Source organism: Cryptomeria japonica, chromosome 2 (assembly GCF_030272615.1).
Source record: "Cryptomeria japonica chromosome 2, Sugi_1.0, whole genome shotgun sequence".
In the NCBI taxonomy this organism is placed as follows: domain Eukaryota; kingdom Viridiplantae; phylum Streptophyta; class Pinopsida; order Cupressales; family Cupressaceae; genus Cryptomeria; species Cryptomeria japonica.
In genome coordinates this window covers 643,057,017-643,076,738 of record NC_081406.1, presented here as the reverse complement: position 1 = coordinate 643,076,738, position 19,722 = coordinate 643,057,017, and the positions used below count along the sequence as shown (strand labels likewise).

At 39.1% G+C, this 19,722-nt stretch overlaps 1 protein-coding gene across 3 annotated transcripts in view; it reads left to right on the top strand.

The window, feature by feature from the left end:
- Positions 1-19,722, top strand: part of LOC131055025 (phosphoenolpyruvate carboxylase 4) — a 48,512-nt gene that overhangs the window by 19,991 nt on the left and 8,799 nt on the right. For all 3 annotated transcript variants that reach the window (XM_057989637.2, XM_057989643.2, XM_059216802.1), the window contains exons 10-15: positions 202-336; positions 1,603-1,673; positions 1,879-2,193; positions 2,450-2,581; positions 2,674-2,775; positions 2,863-3,009. In XM_057989637.2, the coding sequence (XP_057845620.2) occupies positions 202-336; positions 1,603-1,673; positions 1,879-2,193; positions 2,450-2,581; positions 2,674-2,775; positions 2,863-3,009 (902 nt within the window). The remainder of the gene's footprint in view (positions 1-201; positions 337-1,602; positions 1,674-1,878; positions 2,194-2,449; positions 2,582-2,673; positions 2,776-2,862; positions 3,010-19,722) is intronic.

Below are 19,722 nucleotides of genomic sequence, written 5' to 3'. Positions count from 1 at the left end.
CTTTTGTAGTCTTAAATTTCATTTTATTTTCATGTTTGTGGAGCTACTTTTTTCATTTGGTAATTTGGTCTCCTATATGTATTTTTTGTGTGGATTCATGTGTCTGCTGATGATATTGCAAGTAACAATCTTATGGTTTCGCAGTCTGCTAACTCTTTCCTAGAATACATCTAAAGTTTCTATGCAATGTGCATTTTTTAGAAAAGGAATCTGAGGAACATCGTCAGGAAAATGGATCCCAACAGCCTATTCACAGGGTGTCTAAGCATTTGAATAACCAGGGTCTTGTCTTGCCAACTCAACTTCCAGCTGGTGCAGACATGCCGGCATGCACAGGTATGTTGAACATGCACTGCTTAAGTAGCTGTCATTCTATCTGCATGCCATACTTTTTCCTAAACTGTGGTTTGCTTAAAAATTTCCTCGTATTTTTTGTCTTACGAGCAACATTGATCCTTAAGCTGGATCTTCACCTAGATAACTCTATTGTTTGTGTTAATTCCTGTTTGATTACAGAAACATGTTTTTATTGTAATATATTGTCTTATACTTCCTGGATGTTTCACCTTATGGCTCTACCAATTTTTGCACCTTCTCTTGAAGTACAGTCTCTGAGTAACCTGGTTCATTTCAATTTTACTAGTAGCATATTTGTACTAATGCACAGTTTGCATTTTTCTGTTCAGATTTATCTGCAATGTCTATTACCTTAGTTGCAACTAGGTCCAAAGGACCCTTAACTTACTGGGACATACCAAAACCATATTGAATACTAGCAAATACTCAATCTATACATTATAGGCCATGATGTAGTCATATTTGGAACATGAAAATGCCACAGAAACTATACCAAATATATGGCTGTGCCCTAGTTTATAAGTTGGCATAATGCTCCGCTCCTCAGATAGCCAGTGAAAGCAAACCTGTGTCAATTTTTTTTGAATTTGCATCATGCAAATGCAAATGCAATCACCATAGGAGTCACCTATGTATAGAGCCAATAATCATCTAGAGTTCACTTGTTGTGTAATTAACATGTGTTACCCTACTAGAACATGCAGAAGTATTTCAAATCTCTCCTGAATTTTGTAACTGCTACAACTGCTATCCAAGGGTCATCTTTGCTAGTAATCTCTAAAATATAATCATACGAGGATATTTTCTAATGCATATCACATGGCTGCAGCTTATGCTGATGAGGATGCGATAAATGTTTTATTCCATAGAATATTTTTTATACATAAGGACTAGGATTTTGTGCATTTCTAAATGTTCAACGTATGATTTATTAACACAAAAGGTAATTTAATACAAGCATATCTGCTTGACTGTATTATCTAAAATTGTTTTGAGTTTGGTTGACTGATCTTCACATTTTCCATTGCTTACTGCACACTGTTTTGGAAATATATTTGTTTAAAAACTTCCATAATTCTCTATCCAAGTGTATCTTAACCTTTTTGTTGCTTTTATTGTTGGGTTTCCATGTTTTGACATGCATGTGCCCATTCTAAATATTTTTCCACCAATGAAGCACGTTTTACACACTGACCACTAAGCATCAGGTTCTTTGCTCATTTGCTTTTTTTTCTTTTTGAGTAGAATTGAATGATGGAGAATCCCAGCCATCCATCGTAGAGTTCCCATTGACAGATCACAGCAGTACCTTTCAGGTAATTAGGTTATATTCTGAAACATTCCCTCTTGTTTGAGAGATTATTGTAGGAATATTTAAAATATGATTTTCTTCATAACTCATTAAAAACTGTCTTTGAATTTTGTTTCCTGTATGAGACTACTGAATATAAATTTAACAAGTTTTATAAGAAAAGCATACTCACACTCTAACTGATTGTTATTTTCATTGCATAAGTGTAGTCCGGTGAGTGTGACAATGCAGTGAGTGTGACCCTCTTAGAGGCTTCCTCTTTTCAAGGTTCATATGAGTTTGAAAATGGAAACCTTGATGTGGATAACAGAACAGGCATGGTTCCTGCCAGTTTATCTTCAAGTGGAACAAGGAGTATACCAGTTTCCACTAATAGTGCGGCAGGTGGTCTTGCCAGCCCTCAAAGGAAGTCAGCTGAATCCAATGTGGGAAAATCCACTTTCGATAAAATTCTTTATCCAAGTATTACTCAGCTTACAAATATTGGTCCTTATAGAGTTGTCCTTGGGCACGTACGAGAAAAGGTTTGTTACTAGTAAAGATTATTTTTTATGTTTTTACATGAACATCTTTTTGTTTTTCAGATCTTATGTATTTTAGTAATTAAAAATTGTATGCATGTAATCGTAGTTATTCTTTTATGTTTTGAGTTGAATTTCTATTTGCTAGCCTTGAGTTTAAGCCACATATTACATTGGATTTGAATTCTGAAAAATCAAATTGGAGTTTTTTGACATTTAGATCTCATATTTCTGTTTCTTTATCCATATAACTCCAAAGCTTATTAGAACACGGAGGAGGATGGAAGGGATCTTGGAGGGCGCTCCTTGTAGTTTTGATTATGATCCTTCTCAGTACTATGAAACACAGGCACAACTATTAGAACCATTGATTCTTTGCTACGAATCGATGGTATTTCCTGCACTATTTGTTATTATTAGGCCCTTTTGTCTCTTCTCCTGTATTTGGAATGCACCTAATTATTGTGTACTTGTGGTCCGCAGCAATCTTGTGGCTCTGATATCTTAGCCGAGGGACGCCTTGCAGATCTTATTCGACGGGTGGCAACTTTTGGAATGATATTGATGAAACTTGACTTGCGCCAGGTAGCAATTGTATATAATTTTGGAATTTACTAAAATCAAGAGTTTAAGAATTCTGACAATAACAGTTATCATATTTTGATGGACTAGGAATCTGGTAAACATTCTGAAACATTGGATGCCATTACAAATTATTTAGACATGGGTACATACAGTGAATGGGATGAAGAAAAGAAGCTCAAATTTCTTGTAGTCGAACTCAAAGGGAAGCGTCCCCTTGTTCCTCCAACCATTGAGGTAAATGGGTCACTTTTTGGTCTTCCAATACTGTTCCATAATACATATGTTAGTCTGGGTTTGTGAATGATTTGTAATATTTATTAATTGTATATTCTTCGATTGATGAAAAATTTAGTACATAAATGTTGATTGACATCTTTAAATGCAACCTAACTGACATTAAGAAAGTATTAAATAGAGTGAGATTTTCCATAATATACTAGATGTCTTGCATATCTTACAAAAAATAGAGCCTCTAAAGTTAGATGCCCAGTTCAAAGAGATCCTTGTGAAGAATGTAAACAGTAATCAAAGAGTGAGAAATAGAGAAAGAAAATATATTGATGTCCACAAATGACCACAAATAGATCAATGAGTTTGGACTGTACAGTAGGTACAAAAGGAAAGGACAAGGGAAAAAAAGGATGTTCTAGACATAAGGCATACAAATCTAAAAAAGGGTATACCTCAAGTAAGAACAATATGAAAAAGAAAAAAGTGGGGAAGATCCTAAAAGGTAATAAGAATAAGAAAATCATCTTGGTGGGGAACCAAAATCTTTAAGTGTTAGTGTTCCTAGACATGTTTGAGGAGATAATGAAAATGTTGTCGGTCACAATGGGAGAACCAATGTGTAGTTTAAGAATTAATTTGCAGATCAAAGAAGAAGACATACATAGTATTGGAAAATACACCTCCACAGTGCAAAAGAGTTTGGAGGATCTTAAGCTAAGTATAAAGCAAGATGTAATCAACTTAGTGAAAACAAGTTAAAAGCTGAGTACACAATATGGCTATACTTATGAAAGGAAACACTCCAGGACACAAAAAAATAGATGAAAACCAGGTGGATATAGTTTAAGCACAAACTCTTGTCATGATGCATTGTTGATTGAGCCCTCACAAAGAGAGGCTTTGTGAATCTGAATGTTATAATGGAGGTGATGTTCTTTTAGGAGACAACACATCTTATAAGATCATAGGGCATGAAAGAGTTGAGGTGATGGATAATTTAAGGGTTTAAATCACTCCCTAGGGTTCTAGATATTTTAGTGTTGGCTAGAAATCTAATATCTCATTTTTTTATGACGAAAATGAGGGCAACCCATGTGAATTTTTCTTTAAAAATTCATATCATCCCTTCTTAGAGGCATGATTGTGAAGTCAGAAATTTGTCTTAAGGTTATCTAGTCCCCAGGGTATGTTTTGGTCATTATTGTTCTTAGTTTTCTTTGTTGTTTTGAGTCTTGTTTTGCCCCTCTTAGTTTTTTTTTTGGTTTGAAAGCTTGAAGTGCGAGTGGGGGGTTTCTCTTTAGTAATAACAAGTGATATGATCACTTGTAGTCGGGTCTTTAGAACCCGATTACAAGTCTTGATGCCTTGTTTCTTTTTTATGTTTAAGTCACTTGTAGTTGGGTCTTGGAATCACCCCCACGAGATCCGATTTTCCTTCCCATTGTTGTCCAAGCTCATCCATAAAGCATCTTTGAGTCAGTCCAAGTTGTTTCATGATAAAATCCTCCCCAATTTGTGGCATGAGCATTGGTTTTCAAGGCTTGAAGACTATGGAATCTCCGATTGCCGCTGAAGATGTTCTCACCCTCTTAAGTTTTCATCACAGTGTTGTAGATTCTTGTTCGATAATAGAAGAGCCGACATCTCCTCCAAACAAGAAAATGAAATACAAATATGACAAATACCAAAATGAAATTGCTCCCACTTAGGTGGTCTCTCTCATTGATGAGATCCGAGACACAAAAATCGGACTTGTGGACATGTCTGAGTTCTTGGAATGAACAGAGGGCTCACCAACACATGGGATGCAGTTGCTCCCGAACAGTCATATTCATTTGGTCTCATCTTTCCCAGTGGCTGCCCTAGAACCTGAGTTCGTGTTGGCATGTGCGTCTCATTTCAATAGAGAAAGTAGAGCCATCAGATATGATGATGGGAATGTCATTATCAGGTTGGATGCAGAGACCATTGATAAGATTTTCAAAGTTCCCGTAGCTCCTGTGTATGTAGATATCACAATGAAAAGTGCCATGGATCATTATAATCAGAGAAGATCTGATTGTATTAGACACATCAATGCCAAGTGGCTTACTACTCCTAGGACTTGCTTTTCTAGATGGCCTAAGTTGTATCGTTGCGACTTCATTGAAGAAGTTGGCAACATGATCACTCTTCTCAGTAGGATAATGGGTTTGAGACACTCCAATGTGTTTGAAATTTGGATGTATAAGTATATCGTGATCACGAGGAAGGGGCAATCTCACATTTTCTGGGGAGAAGTCATCGGCGACAACTTGTGTGAACAACTATCGCAAGTTCCCACTACCCTCACTTTCTATATGAATTCATAATTGGTATATTTTGCAGCGTCACTCAGACAATTTCCTGGTCTTTCTACCAAGGGTGATAGATCGCTGGTGCCATTGTGGAAATATTATGATCAACTGACTCTAAGGCCCAACAAAATTCATTATAGAAGAGTGCAGGATGCGTTCTTCGAACACTTCTTGTGTCTTTTTGACAAGACACTCAAGAACAGGAGAGTCTCCGAGGTAGCCTGGAAGAAAGTAAATGAGTACGGATGTTTATTTTTGCAGTTCCCAACTTTCACCTATATGAGAGTTGGATGCTTTGAAGGTCAACCGTAGATGCTGCCAAGATACCCTACAAACAAGATCATCTTGATGGAGTTGGCAAGACAACTGATGGCAGTTCATGCAATACAACTTGCCAATCATAAGTTAGGTATCAACATTTCCTCTCACAATCCATTGTAGATTGGTCAGTATTCTTTGAACACCTCAGCAAGAGCCAAAGCAATGAAAATTGAACTTCAAGAAATCAAATTGAGGAAGTTTAAGGAGAGGAGGATTTTGATTATCGAGGGATGAAGGACAAAATCAAGAGGGCCTTCACTTATATTCATCGCCTCGAAGATATATGGGTTGATCTTCGCACTGAAGAAGAAATCAAAAGGATGGATTACAGCCGGCTCACCTTGGAGCAGATTGTAGATCTTGATTTGACCAAGATCCCGGAAAGAATGGTGGATGATGGTAAAATCCTTGACCTAGAGTATATAGAACAAGGAGTTGCTGAAGCCCCTCTTCCTTCTCCTCAATGGTCAAAGAAGGAATGTGACTCTATCTTTGATATATTTCAGCCCATTCTCGCAAACACCAATGCTTGGCCGAAAAACAATAATGTCAGAACTATCAAGATCAAAGGTGGAGTAGAAGTTGATTTAGTTGGGCTTGTTGGGCGAAGGTCCGAGGTTAGGATTAAGTCTAAAGAAGGTTCTTCTCCTTCCGACACAAGAATCAAGCTGAGGGTCAGTAGGGCTTTGGTTATTCCTCCAAAAGTGTCACTGAAAGGGAAAGAAAAACCAGAGGTGCAAATACAGGTCATTAATGCTGACAATAATACTTAGGAGGAGAATACAGTAGGATCACCTCCTTCTGTAGGTTCAAAGTCTCCTCATACAACCTGTCCCCAATTATCATTGGATGTACCCATGTCCCCAATTGATACGGATGTGGATTCTTTCACCACCATTCATGTGGAACCTGTGGAACCAAGTACATCTGCCTGTACTAGCATGGAAGTACCCGTTGAGACCTCTCACGGTGGCTTGGAGAATGTTTTTGATGCGAATCCCTCATATGCCATATTGTCCAATGTTTCTCTTCTTGAGATCGATACTTCTACCATGAGTTTTGATAAGTTCATGACAAAAGCAAGTCATGGATTATTACCTAAGCAAAGGATTGTCGGTGTCTAGACAGAACCTTCTCCTCGAGTCACAACTATGGTACAGGTAGAGCCCGTTTCTTCAGAAACCACGGTTGCTGTCTCTAATGTGAACTCATTGGAACTACCCCCATGGCTGAGTTCAATCACACCTAAGAGGAAGAAGTAGGAGATATCTCCTGATATATTCAATTTATAGCAGCTCAGGAAACCAAAGCCAAAGGCCAATAAGAAAGCTAAGACAATTTCATGAATGGTGGTAGATAGCAACAAAATGAAATATGCGGAGGTGGCAGAGCCTCTAGTTGAGAAACCGCTAGAAGAGATGCAACTGTCAGATTACAGGCTCACCAGGATAGAACTTGGGAAGCAGACACATACAGGTATCATGCATGATGCCATGGATTCAGTAGCCTCTTTGGTCCAGAATTATGATGAATTACTGGCGAAGAAGAATGAGCTCAATGAGAAGAATTCATAGCTCATCACGGTAATTCATAAAATAACAAATTCTTCAGAGTAGGTTGATCCATTGACCTCTTGCACATCTGAAGAATCTATTAAACAATTGCAGAAAGCTTGCTCAAAAGGCCAAGGTAGTTGATTCTTGGGTAGATCAGTTGATTGATTAGAGTTCTCAAGTGATGAAAAAAGCATTGCACATGATGAGCAATGTAAGAGCAGCGAAAGTAAAGCTGAACCAGACCTTGGGAACTTTCAACTAGAGTCTAGTTTCAATTGAGAAAGACTTGAAGATTTGACACGAGATGGATCAGATCAAACTAGAAATTCTGGGCAACAATATGGTGATACCTGGCAAAGAAAAATATATAGAATTTGATGAACTTTTGACAAACAAGTCATTGGTTATTAAATATCTCATCAAGGATGTTCAGGTTACACTCGAAATGAGTGACGAAGTCAAATAGGACATACTCTCTAATTTTGACAATGTCTTGCAAAATTCTAAGTCATGATGGAGAGTTGCTTGCAGTAGATTTAGTAGTCACTAAAATGGTATCAAGTCTTCGCCAGGCACTAGAGTTGGAACAGTTTACCGTGGATTCGATCCATAAATTTGTAAGTTACCAAGTGTTTTTCGATAAAATGCAAACTGTTCTTGAAGAGCACAGGGAGGCAACAATAAGATATTACGATGTTATCATTAAAACTGTTGTAGTTGCCAGGAACACAGGAGGTTTTGATCCTGATGAGTTGCAGAGATCTATCAGCAATTTCCAATCTTTCAGGGCCAAAGATGGAAAAGAATAAAAAGTGTCTCATGACATTTACTTTTTATTTTATGTATTTTGTTTTTGACAAGTTACATGTAGAAACAAATTTTGTAATTGCAAGTGTCACTTTCACTTGCATTTTTGTAAAATGTAATTACATGTAAAGCAACTACAAGTTGAGTTAGATTAGGACTATAGTTGGAATAAGTCATGGTGTTTGAGAGAATTTCTCAAGTTAGTTAGGATCCTCCCACCTTTTTCTCAAGGCTCCTCTCCTATATATACTGGAGAGGGTCTATTGTAATTTTTATCTTTTTGACAAGCAAGAAAACTTTGCAAAATTTTGCACTCATAAAGACTTTGAGCTTTGAAGTTGTAAACTGTTTATTCTCAAGTAATATCAAAGAGTTGGAATATCAGACTTTGTGTTGAAGCCATACTTTGTGCCCTTTGTGTTCTTATGTCATATTGGAACATTCCTTTATACTTGCTTGAGATTGTGAAAAGTTGTTAAGAAGAGCTTCACTCTAAATATCTACAGACTTTGTGTTGCAAATACCGAAGGTGGAATTAGTTTAGTTTGATGTTAGAAGTTGAGAAGAATTGCAAGACTTTGTGCTTGTAGTAATTCCCATCTAAAGTGACTTGAAGGTGCCACATACTTGTAGACTTGAAGGTGCCACATACTTGTAGACTTTGTGTTGCCATATGTTGCATGTTGTTCTTATTGTATCATTCTGAAAAGGGTAGATAGGATTTCAGAAACTCGAAACTTTGTGCTAGTTTGCTGTTTTCCCGTCCCGGAGGAGGTGACAGAAGTCTTTGTGCTTTCAGGAAACTTCATTTCCTCTCTTGGTTTTACTTTAAATTGCTGCTATTATTACTTTAAAAATTGTTGTTTCTTTTCGGTGAAGAGGAAAGAGCATAATCTTTTCTGAAACAAGACAAAAGGTTGCTTTCCCTCCCATTTTAGATTAAATTAGTCTTATTTAAGTGTTAGAAAAGGGGGAGCCTTCCCTAAATTAGGAGAGTTTATACTCACGTGCTGTGGTTGAAACCACAATTTTGCACATCCTCATGGGTGTACAAAATTTTCAACCAACATGATGCAAGTGCCCAAGTAATATTTAATAGAGATAGTTGCAAGAGAAGAAAAGGTTTTTACAAGAAGAGTCCACATTAGTACACCATTCAAGCTTTAGGAAAGCATTGTGAGTGATAGTTGTAGTAGTTCTATTGGTTCCTATGGTTATGCTGCCTATGGAGAAGACAATGGCTTGGCATAAGAGGATGGGACATATTGGAAAATGCCTAAGGCCCTAAAGGTATGACTGAAGGAATTTCTACTTGCTCCTTAGATTTTGATTTTTGTGAACATTACGTATATGGTAAAAATAATTGATTATAGTCCACTTCTATTGCTATAACAACAAATGGAATTTTGGAGTTTATACATGGTGATGTGTTTGGACCTATTGATTTTCTGTTACTAGGGAATTTTTTTGTATTATGTTTTTTATTAAATGTCTTCTCCTAGAAAATATGGGGTATATTTCCTCAAACAAAACATTAGGTTTTTATTAAATTCAAGGAATTCAAGGCTCTTGTAGGAAACCAAGTAGAGAAGAAGATATAGGTATTGAGGATAGACAATGTTGAAGACTTCTGCTCAAATAGATTTGAGCAATTTTGTAAGTAGTGTGGAATAACAAGTCAAAAGTCAACTCCATATACACCAAAATAAATGTAGTAGAGAGATTGAATGGGACAATGATAGAAAAACAAGAAATATGCTTAGTGGTGCAGCCTTAGAACTTTTTTTGGGTAGAAGTAGTAAATATTGTGTTATCTAACTAAATAATGATGCATATGAAGCCTTGTTGACGTGTCTAAAATAGCTGAACTTGCAACTTCATCCGGCCAACGCAGAATAGAATGTACTTGTTGAGTATCCTATCCTCTCTTGAGATAAGGAAATCCCTAATGCTATTTTTGCGTTTGATCAAAGGGGATAACTTCAAGGTTTTGATTGTCAGGTCTTGACTGTGAGATTACTCAGTGGTTTGATGTGTGTTGCTGGAAACACAAAGGGGACTTACGGTGATATGGATAGTTGCTGGATGAGTTCCCTAAAACTTTGACAGTCTCGTTATTGATTGGTTTCAGTTGCATGATACTATTTCAGCAGGACTGTGGATTCTTCTTTGTAAAAAGGGGAAAAAGAGGAATAGGAAAAGAGAGGTACAAAAAGTCTAAATTATTTAACTAAGATAGCATATTCAGAAAACAGACAGACACCTCCAAATAACTAGATTAAACATTACCAGCCATTTAAGCACAATACTTGTATGAATCTAGTGTGATCTTCAAGGGAAAAATGAGTTTTCATGCTATTAAATACAACATCAGAACTTTAACATTCATTCATTCAGTATTCAATAACCGAACTAAGCATATGAAAGGTTCAGATTAACCATGCAGAAGGAAAGACAATCAGTCATTCCCTAATGGTATGAACAGCGAGGATTCTATCTGATGTTTATCTAGAAAATGCTATATAAATGAAAGAAACATAACTTAAAAATTCAAATTAATGAAGGAGGAGACCATGCACTCACAAGGAAACTTAAAACAGTCTTAACTTTGCATTAAATCCTGTAAATTTCGCCAGAGCTTCAGCAACAATCCATGAACTTCTTACAAAATGAGGGAAAACTTGTCTCTTTAAATAGGTTTCCAAAACAGATGAATGGCCAAGATCTCATCTAAATAAGTGGCCCAGATTCATCCTTACAAAAGGGTACCCATACCCATAAATGGGGGGTAAATATCAGCAACTACCCCCAAAGGGAGCAATAACTAGCAAAAAGGTAATTAAAACTTATCCAAAATAATTCAAAAAGGTGCACACACACAAAGTTTACATTTACAGTTGACTTGGAAGTCAAATATGACCCTTTGGCCAAAACGTGCACTTTTTAAAATTTTAAAAAGCAAAAAGCACTTTTAAGAAAGCACTTTTTCTTTTACAGTTTCATATCCTTTTACCAAGAATTGATCCTCTCCATGCAAATATTCTTGCCAAAGGTCTTGACTTGCTGCACGTTCCTCACGAACATACTTCTGGAACCTGATGCACAATTGGAACAACAAACCAAACTGAGGCATAGGGGGATGATGAATTTTATACTGAATGCTCTCCAGATAATGATCTATGTGTTTCAAACCGTCCTACCAGCTGGACCGATTAGCCTCAAAACTCAAGATATCAGAATGTAATTTACTAGCAAAATCTAGGTCCTCTGTAGAGTAGGCGACCTTATCTATTTTTAATCTATCCTCCCAGTTTGGATGGATTATGGGATCGGACAGACTATTTTGCCAACCCAAAACCACGGATCGGAGGATTATTCCACTAAGGTCCCTTGTGCTCTTCAGAATTTCCTCGCATATCTCTTGCTCTTTGTTAATAGTGGCCTTTGTGTCATTCTTCATGTTGATGGTCCAGTACCATTCTTTAAAAATGTTGACATCGTGGGGGTCCAAGATGTCAGACAATGTAGGAATCCGTGGATGCGTCCAGAAAAGAGCAGTCATGAGGGGAAGAGTTGTAGTAACAACTTCATGAATTATGAGGCATTCCCGCTTCATCTCGTACAATTTGACCAAAACGGTTTCTCGGTGGTGGGCCATTTTCTTTACATCCTTAATGATTAGCTCTCCCTTTTCCTTAAGGTCTCGCATCCATTCCTTGACGGCCTTTGCAGTATCCCGTACACCTTCAAATTTTGTTGTGGTTCTCTGTGCCAATGCTGTCGGGGGAATGTGGGATGCGGAATCATTGTGCAATGGTCTCAGGAGTTGTTCAATGTACCCCTCGGCCTGCTCAGCATGAGCTTGATACACGTTCTTTTCAGTTGTTATCTCTTCAAGTTGCCTGAGTATGTTCTGTACTGAATCCCTGAATTCCTCCTTTTCTCGTTCCTTAGTGGCTCGTCCGATGGGGATAGTCGTGATGCTATAATCTGCCAGTGTAATCTGATCTGCTGGCTTGTCTACAGGCGGGGTGGCGATGTGAAGAGTATGGTTCCTTTGCTCATCTTTGGTTATTCTGGAATATGCCTTGGGCTTTTTCTTCCCATTGGCTTTAGCTTGGTCTATGCGTGAGAAGATGTCCTCCAAATCGATGGGTGGCTTGGTGGCGGCCTTGCGCTGAGCTCGGGCAATTAGCCATGCTTGGGGTACAGTCTGGGCTGATGCTATGGTTAAATTGGCACTCTGTTATTTGATGTTTTCAGTCGGCTCATCGCATATTTGTAGCTGTTCCGTTATAGGAGGATTAGAGGAGGTGTCAAGTTCCTTGCTAGCAGCCGAATTCTCTCCCACTTCACTAAACAACTGCCTAGTATTTTTGTGTGATGGTTGTTCTTCAGTCTTTTCAAGCTCGCGGGTATCATCTGTCCTTTGCTCTCCTTCAACAGTGGAGTCATCCTTGGTAGTATTATGGAGCAACAATTCATGGTGGCTCTGTTGGGTGGGTTCATGCAACTCAATCCCCTGAGTGGATGGAATCTCTCCTTCCTCAACTTGGTTATCAGGTTCGGCTGATTCAACGACTCTTAGCTCGGCATCCAGCATGTCGGGTGCAGGAGGATCATCAGCCCCAAATGCGTCAATATCACTCTGGGAAGGCGGAGTAGATATATAATCTAGTTCAACTACATCATCGGATGAACTAGGGTCTTTTGATGATGAAGTGACCTCTGGTCTCCTAATGAAGATCTTTTCTCTTCTTGTTCTTTTGGATGTCTGAGTTCCTCTACTGGCCTTAGCCTTCTTCCTTTTCTTAGGCTTTTCAATCTCTTCCTTAGGTGCACTAGAAGTTCCCTCATCTTCGGAGGACTGAGAATCAAGGTTACCCATCAAGTGGTAGGTGAACTGGACTCCCTCATGTATTAGTCGCTCAATCTGCTGGTGCAACCGTTGGTTAGTATATCTTCTTGGGGCTGCCATAACCGCCTCAAAATTAGTGATCAGGTCTTGTGACCAATTGATGCCTGGCAAAAGATGCCTTACTGCCTCAAATTCCCGAACTTGTAGGCAATTTCCTGAATCTGTGAGTTGATTTGGGACTCGACGGTATTCATAGAGTCGCATTTGCTGCACACTCAGCCTCGAATACTCGCGCCTTCGGACCTCGTAGTCATCAGAGCAGTTCTTCCAATAATCTTCAACGAACTCTTTTGCTCTGTATCGCCTGCCATAGGCCCTCTTCTCCAGATTGTCATGATCAAAGCATTTCCTTGGAAAATGCTCTTGTAGGCCATAGGAAGCCAACTCTGCAAAGGATTCCTTCGCTTGGGATGGGTTCCTTAGATGGACATCCTGGTTGCCTATAATCATAGGGAAAGCGAATACAGATTGCTTCCTGTCCCTGAGTAAGCCGCTTGCCGGACGTGACTGCCTTGCGACCTCCAAGAGAACTATCTTGTCGGTTGGGTACCGTGGAAGTCGGAAAGGGGCACCCTCAAAGCCAGCTATCCGGATGTAGGAGAACCTTGGGAATTGGATGAACCAGGCCCCATACCTCTGTACTAGAATAGTAGCTTGCTCTGAGAGCCTTATGTGTAGTCCTCCCTGCATCAGCCTGACTAGGCGCATTGTGAAGGCATCATTGACGCGCTTGTATTGACCAATTGCATAGGCAGGGCTGCTCTTTTCTCTTTGTGCTACGTCCTGATAGTGTAGCTGTGGATAACAATCGTATACCTTCACCTGATCAGGTCCATTCCCAATTTCACCTTTCATGATCAAACCCGACAGCGGCTGGTTCCTGGCAAACATGTAGACCAAATAAGAGGTCATAGTGAAGTACTTCTTCGTCTCAAGTTCGATCAGCTAAGTGTGAATGTTGTCGCTTATGATCTGGGCACAGTCAAACTTGGATTTCCTAGCGAAGACCTGTTCTGTGAAGTAAAACATCCATTCTTCAAAGTAATTGGACTGGGGAAGTCCCATAATCCTGCTGAGCAATGTGACCATGTCCCCATGCTCGTTGTGGAAGTCACTTCTAGGGGTCTTTTTCCCAATTCTGATGCTTGGAGGTCTTCTCTCCTTGTACCACTCTTCATTTATCAGTGTTCTGCATCTGGCGGGGTCCATATCATATGCCCCCTGCGCTTCATCTATAGTCGTGGCTGTGGGGTTGTTCGGGAAGGGAATGTCAAATGTGTCGCCAATGGCTTCAGGAGTGAAGTTAGCGAGGACCATGTCCTCGAGGAGCACCAATCCGGAGCTTGGCTGGTAGTGCCGGGCGGCCTCTACCACTAGCTCATAGTTTTGCACTACTGGGGGAAATCCTGCTGCCTGAGCAATGCCACTTTCCATCATCCGCCTAGGCCTGCCCTAGGCACTAGGGGAGAAGACTTGGTTTCTGAAATCTTGAATATCAATATGGCCCAGGTCAGTATCACCGACATTCTCCCAGACACTCTGAATCTTTGATTCCCTCAGTCCCCCTCTCTGATACTGATACTTCATCCTTTTGACTCTGTGAGGGATATTTGATTTGGACGCTTGTGATGTCTCGATTGCAGCAGGTGTCTTTGATGATTCTACCGCCTATTTAGGCATTTATCCTGCACAGTCGGATGCGGATTATGAGGCAATATAAAGGACGTAAAGTGGGTTAGATAAAGGATATGCCAGCATACAAGGATCAATTCAAAAACCGAATTGAAAGAACAACATGACATCTTAGCTAAAAGCTTGATTGATTTAAACATGAATATTTATGAAGCTTTTCGATTGCGAATTTATGCTCAGGCATTTTAGGATCAAATTTCAAAATGGACGATGCTTTAAAATTCTTCCAAGTCTGAAAATGCGTTTTCTAGCTGATTCTTGGGAGTAAATTCTGATTTAATTGCCCCTGACGTCTTATAAACGGAAAGAGATGCGATTTTAGATTTCATCAGTTTAATTCATTTTGCGTACGCATCCATATGATTTTGCAAATATTTCGAATGATTTCAAGAGAGGTGAAGCACACTTACCTGGCGAAATGAATGACGTGAATTCGCACAACTGGCCTTGCAAGAATGAATTCCAAATTTCAGATGGGGGAGTCTGCGATTTGAATTTTAACGGTTAACTCCCTATTCAAATTTTCGCGCTTATGGTTTGGAAAGAAAATGCAGATTTAAACACTTAGACATAGTGATTTTTACCTTGGGCGTCCTTCCAAATTCTAACTTCGTGATTTCTATGGCGCTGAGAATGGTGTTAATGGCGTTTTACTTTACAAGGCTCATAAAACTTTGCGATTTTACCTTACGCGATCCTTAGCAAATGGAGAGGGTTTTCAAACCTTGAACTTCACGATTTTGCCCTATGGCGAGCTATTACGGGGTTTACTGACTTCACGAGGTTTGCAAAAATCGCGATTTTCGTCCATAATGCAAACTGTGATCTTTAGGTTTACCCTCCAAACCTTACACCATTTCCCCTTCACGCGATTTTGGTGACTTCAGAGGTTTGTGAAGATCGCGATTTTCATCATTTGGGTGGGGTTTTCAAAACTTCGGCGTTTTGAGGTTACTTTTCAACCTTTTAAATCCTTGCGATTTACCTTGATCACACAAAGTTCGGTGATTTGGGGTGGATTGTCAACTTCGGCATTTTTGAGGTTTTTGAAAACTTTACTTTTCACTCCCCTTTTACGTTTTCACTTGAAAATGCAAACTTAGGCGATTTGGGCGAGTTCGCAAACTTAGGACCTTTTACTTACTTTGCAAACTTCGGACTTTTTACTCTTTTTGCAAATTTCGGCGATTTCAGGCGTTTGCAAACTCTTGATGTTTTTGCGTTTCTACTAAAAAGTGCGAATTTCAGGCTCTATGGGGCCTGTGGGAACTTTAGTTTTCCGCATCTTAATGCCATTTTCGGGGTTTTAACCCATTTTGTCAATTTCGGCACTTGGAGAGCTTTTGCAATTTTTCACTTCTTGAATTTGGTCCAATGCTGGCGAACTTCGACATTTTGGCCCATTCTGCAAACTCTTAGAAACTCATGTAATTTCTCCCCTTTAGTGCGAATTTCAGGATCCTGGGAGGTTTTGAAACTTTGACATTTGCATCCTTTTATCTCTCCTCTATCCTCTGACGAAAATCGGCACCTTGGGGTCTTCATGCGACCTTCAGACACTTTATCTCTTTACTTGCTGGATTTCGCCAGTCTTCACGCCTATCTCAGGCGATTTTGCAAGCTTAGACAATCTCTTGGAATTCATACCCGAAGGCTCAACTGACCTCATGGATTCGCAAGCTCCTCCGTTCAACACAATCATCTCACGGACTGATTACGGGCTCGCTCAAAAGGACGCGAGACACCCTGTGTAGACCTCAACAGGGCGAAGACGGAAAGGCCCAAAAAAAGGAAAGGGGACCTTGTCGACGACAGGGAGTGTGTGCAACGCACAACAAGCCTTATCTTTAATATCTTAAATTTTTTGGTTATAATGCTGGTGTTCATGTTCCAAAGGAAAAGATGATTAAATTGGATAATAAGTAAGAGAAACATGTCCTTATTGGGTTTAGTGATGGTGTAAAAGGATACAAACTTTGGAACCTACAAGCAGAGAAGACTGTTTATTCTTGTAATGTAATCTTTAGAGAGATTCAAAAGCCTCCAAAACAAGGACAACCAAGAAAGGAAGAGCAAAAACAAATGGTGTAGTTTGAAATAAAAGATGTAGAATCTGTATTTGAATATGAATCAATAGAAGACGGTGAACTACGAGAAGAAGAACCTCATGCCTCAATATTGAGGAGATTAAGTCAAGAAAGAAGGCATTGCGAAAGGTGTAGCCCACTTGATTCTCATTTTACTTTTGTTTTCTATTGATGATAAACCTAGAATTGTTAGGGAAGCACTTAATTCAAAGGAAAGTAAATTTTGGAATAAGGCCATGGGTGAAGAAATGAAGGTCTTGAAAGAAAAAATGACATGGAATTTGGTCAAGCTCCCTAGTAGTGTAATGTATGAAATTAAATCTGACAAAGAAAATACTAGTTCTCTTTGTTAGATGATCTCATTAGATATTACATTAAGATTAACTAGCCTTCTAAGATTAAAGAAACTAATCTACTACTATTTAGAGCATACTATAGTAATTAATCTATAGTGTTTTAACAGGATATGATTAACATTCTTTCAACAAGCTAAAATACTATAAAGGAAACAAACTATTTCTACTTTAGGAAATTGGAAAGAAAAATTACAAAATTAGATAACATGACAAACAATAGAACAGAAAGGCATTGAATGTAGGTAGTCATTGCCTAGGACACCAGTCTGTCACACATACATATGCATTAAGTGTTGTCATTTGTACAGCCCTGAATACTGGAGCTAGAAATTGTGAGATTTTGCCAAGATCTAGAGGCAATGGAAAGCACAAATAAGAGAGAACAAAATAGATGATAGGAATAAACTGTATTCTATCAAGATAAAAATTGATTAATTGGATCATCAAGTGTTACATACAATGATTATGAGCCTGCTTATATAGGCAAGGCTATATGGATATGTGAGCACACAAACATGACATGTGGCTCAATAAGAAACAAGGGTAGGTAGGAAATAGGTGTGGTAGGTAGGAGAAACAATAAAATATTCCACATGAGGTGGATCATTCATCGAAGGTGGAATTATCACTCCACAATAAGTGGATATGATAAAGTAGTAACAAGATCAACACCATAAAAGGTGGAAATTCTCCTACACACGCTATCCCAATGTGGTACAAACACCCAAGTGTCTCATACCCAAACTACTATGAAATGCATTTCCTAAGTAAACTTAAGTACAGTGTAATAATATCCATGATGAATAATTATTTACACCAACACCCCTCCTTAAGTGCAACTTAGGGGAATGCACTTAAGTCTACAATGCAAGATGGGTCCCGGCTACGAGGCCATGTTAGGTAGCCATGTACAAATGCAAATGCATGCAAACCAATGCAAAGAAATCTCTCACAAAGCGGGGAAAGAGAGATAAACTCAATGGGAAAAAACCCTCCCCCAAAAGAGAGATGAAAGCTATACAAGAGAACTCTCATAGAAGTATGTGAGGAACAAAACCCCATGTGAAGAAAAAGTCCCCCCCATATGAGAGAAGAAGAGAAGCTAGGAAGCCCCCCCTCAATGTAGAATCTGCATCATTGATAGAAGCTCGATGATGTATGAAGAAACTGCTCCACAAACGTCGAACAACATTCCTCCCCCTAGGAAGAAACAAAACCAAAGGTGTTTCCATGAAGTCTCCCCAATCATGAAGGGAAGATGTATGAAAAAAACTCATGATGAATGAAGTCTCTGAAAATTGCTTAAGTGTCCCCATGTCGAAGATGAAAGATACCCCTTCCAAAGGTGGTAAACTGCTCCACACTGCTGAAAAAGGTACTCCAAGATCTAGTGGAGATGAATGTAGAACAAGTCCCAAAGACTTACATTTCTCCTCAAAGGATAAAGAGACCTCCTCCAACTGCTGTACATAAGTATCCACAATCATGTCAACCTCGAAAAAATGATCATGTAGAGAATGAACAAGAGGGTTAGAGTGATCCCTCGCAACAGTCGAAGAAGGATAATCTTCATCAAAGAGAAGATGAATATCATCAATAATGTCCTCCCAAATCTGCAATGTAGGATTCCACAAACAAACTTGCAATGTCTGTCAAGTAATCATCCCATTAAATTGAAGCTGGAAGACAAGATATATCCTGCTGCACTGAATCACATGAAGGCAAAACTGTAGCACTATTCGCATCATTAGGTACAATAGGTGATGTGATATCAATAAGAGGAGATGAAACACAAGGCTCAAGAACGGGGTCACATGTGAGAATCCCCAAGTTCAAGTACCTAAAGTTCTCAAAATCTGAACTATCACAAGAAGTGTGATCATCATGTGAAGAATCATCATAAGTGAAATCATCATCATCAACAAAATCTGAAAAGGAGTATAACGGAGATGCATGATCAACCACCCCAGTCGCAATGATAGCTCTAGTCTCCAAGTCTCTAATGAAAACTGACTTAGGTGTGAACTCCACAATTCTTTTTGTTGCGCCATGTGTGATTTGATAGATGGAAAGGAGATTGTTTGTCAAATGGGTACACACAACACATCATTGAAGGAGTTATCCCCAATGGCAATAGATCCTTTCCCAATCACATCCATGTATGTATGATTGCCCATCAAAATCTGCGGCATGGTGCAAGGCTCAAATAAAGAGAACATAGACTGTGAAGATGCCATATGATGAGAAGCCCCTGAATCTAGTAGCCATCTCCCTGAATCATGACTTGTAGTAGCACACAGAGTTTTTCCTTTTCTTGTCCCAAAAGAGTGAGTCTTCCCACTTGTAGAAGCCATGAATGCTTGCCCTTTCCCTTTTGAATGTGAGGAAGTGGAATTTGATGAATCATTCTTCTTGTAGGCAAGGCAAATCAATGTTGTGCTTTTTGAGGATGTGTGTGAGCTCATCAATCTTCTTAGAATGGCAACGATGCTCCTCATGACCAAAATTTTTACAATAGGCACATGTAGGTCTCTCCCTCTTTGGTGAATTGTCCCTCTTGGAAGAGGATGAATCTCCTTGTTGTGGAGAAGGTGATGCTTTGTCCTTAGGCTTTGATTGCCATTTCTTCTTGTTGGAGTTGTC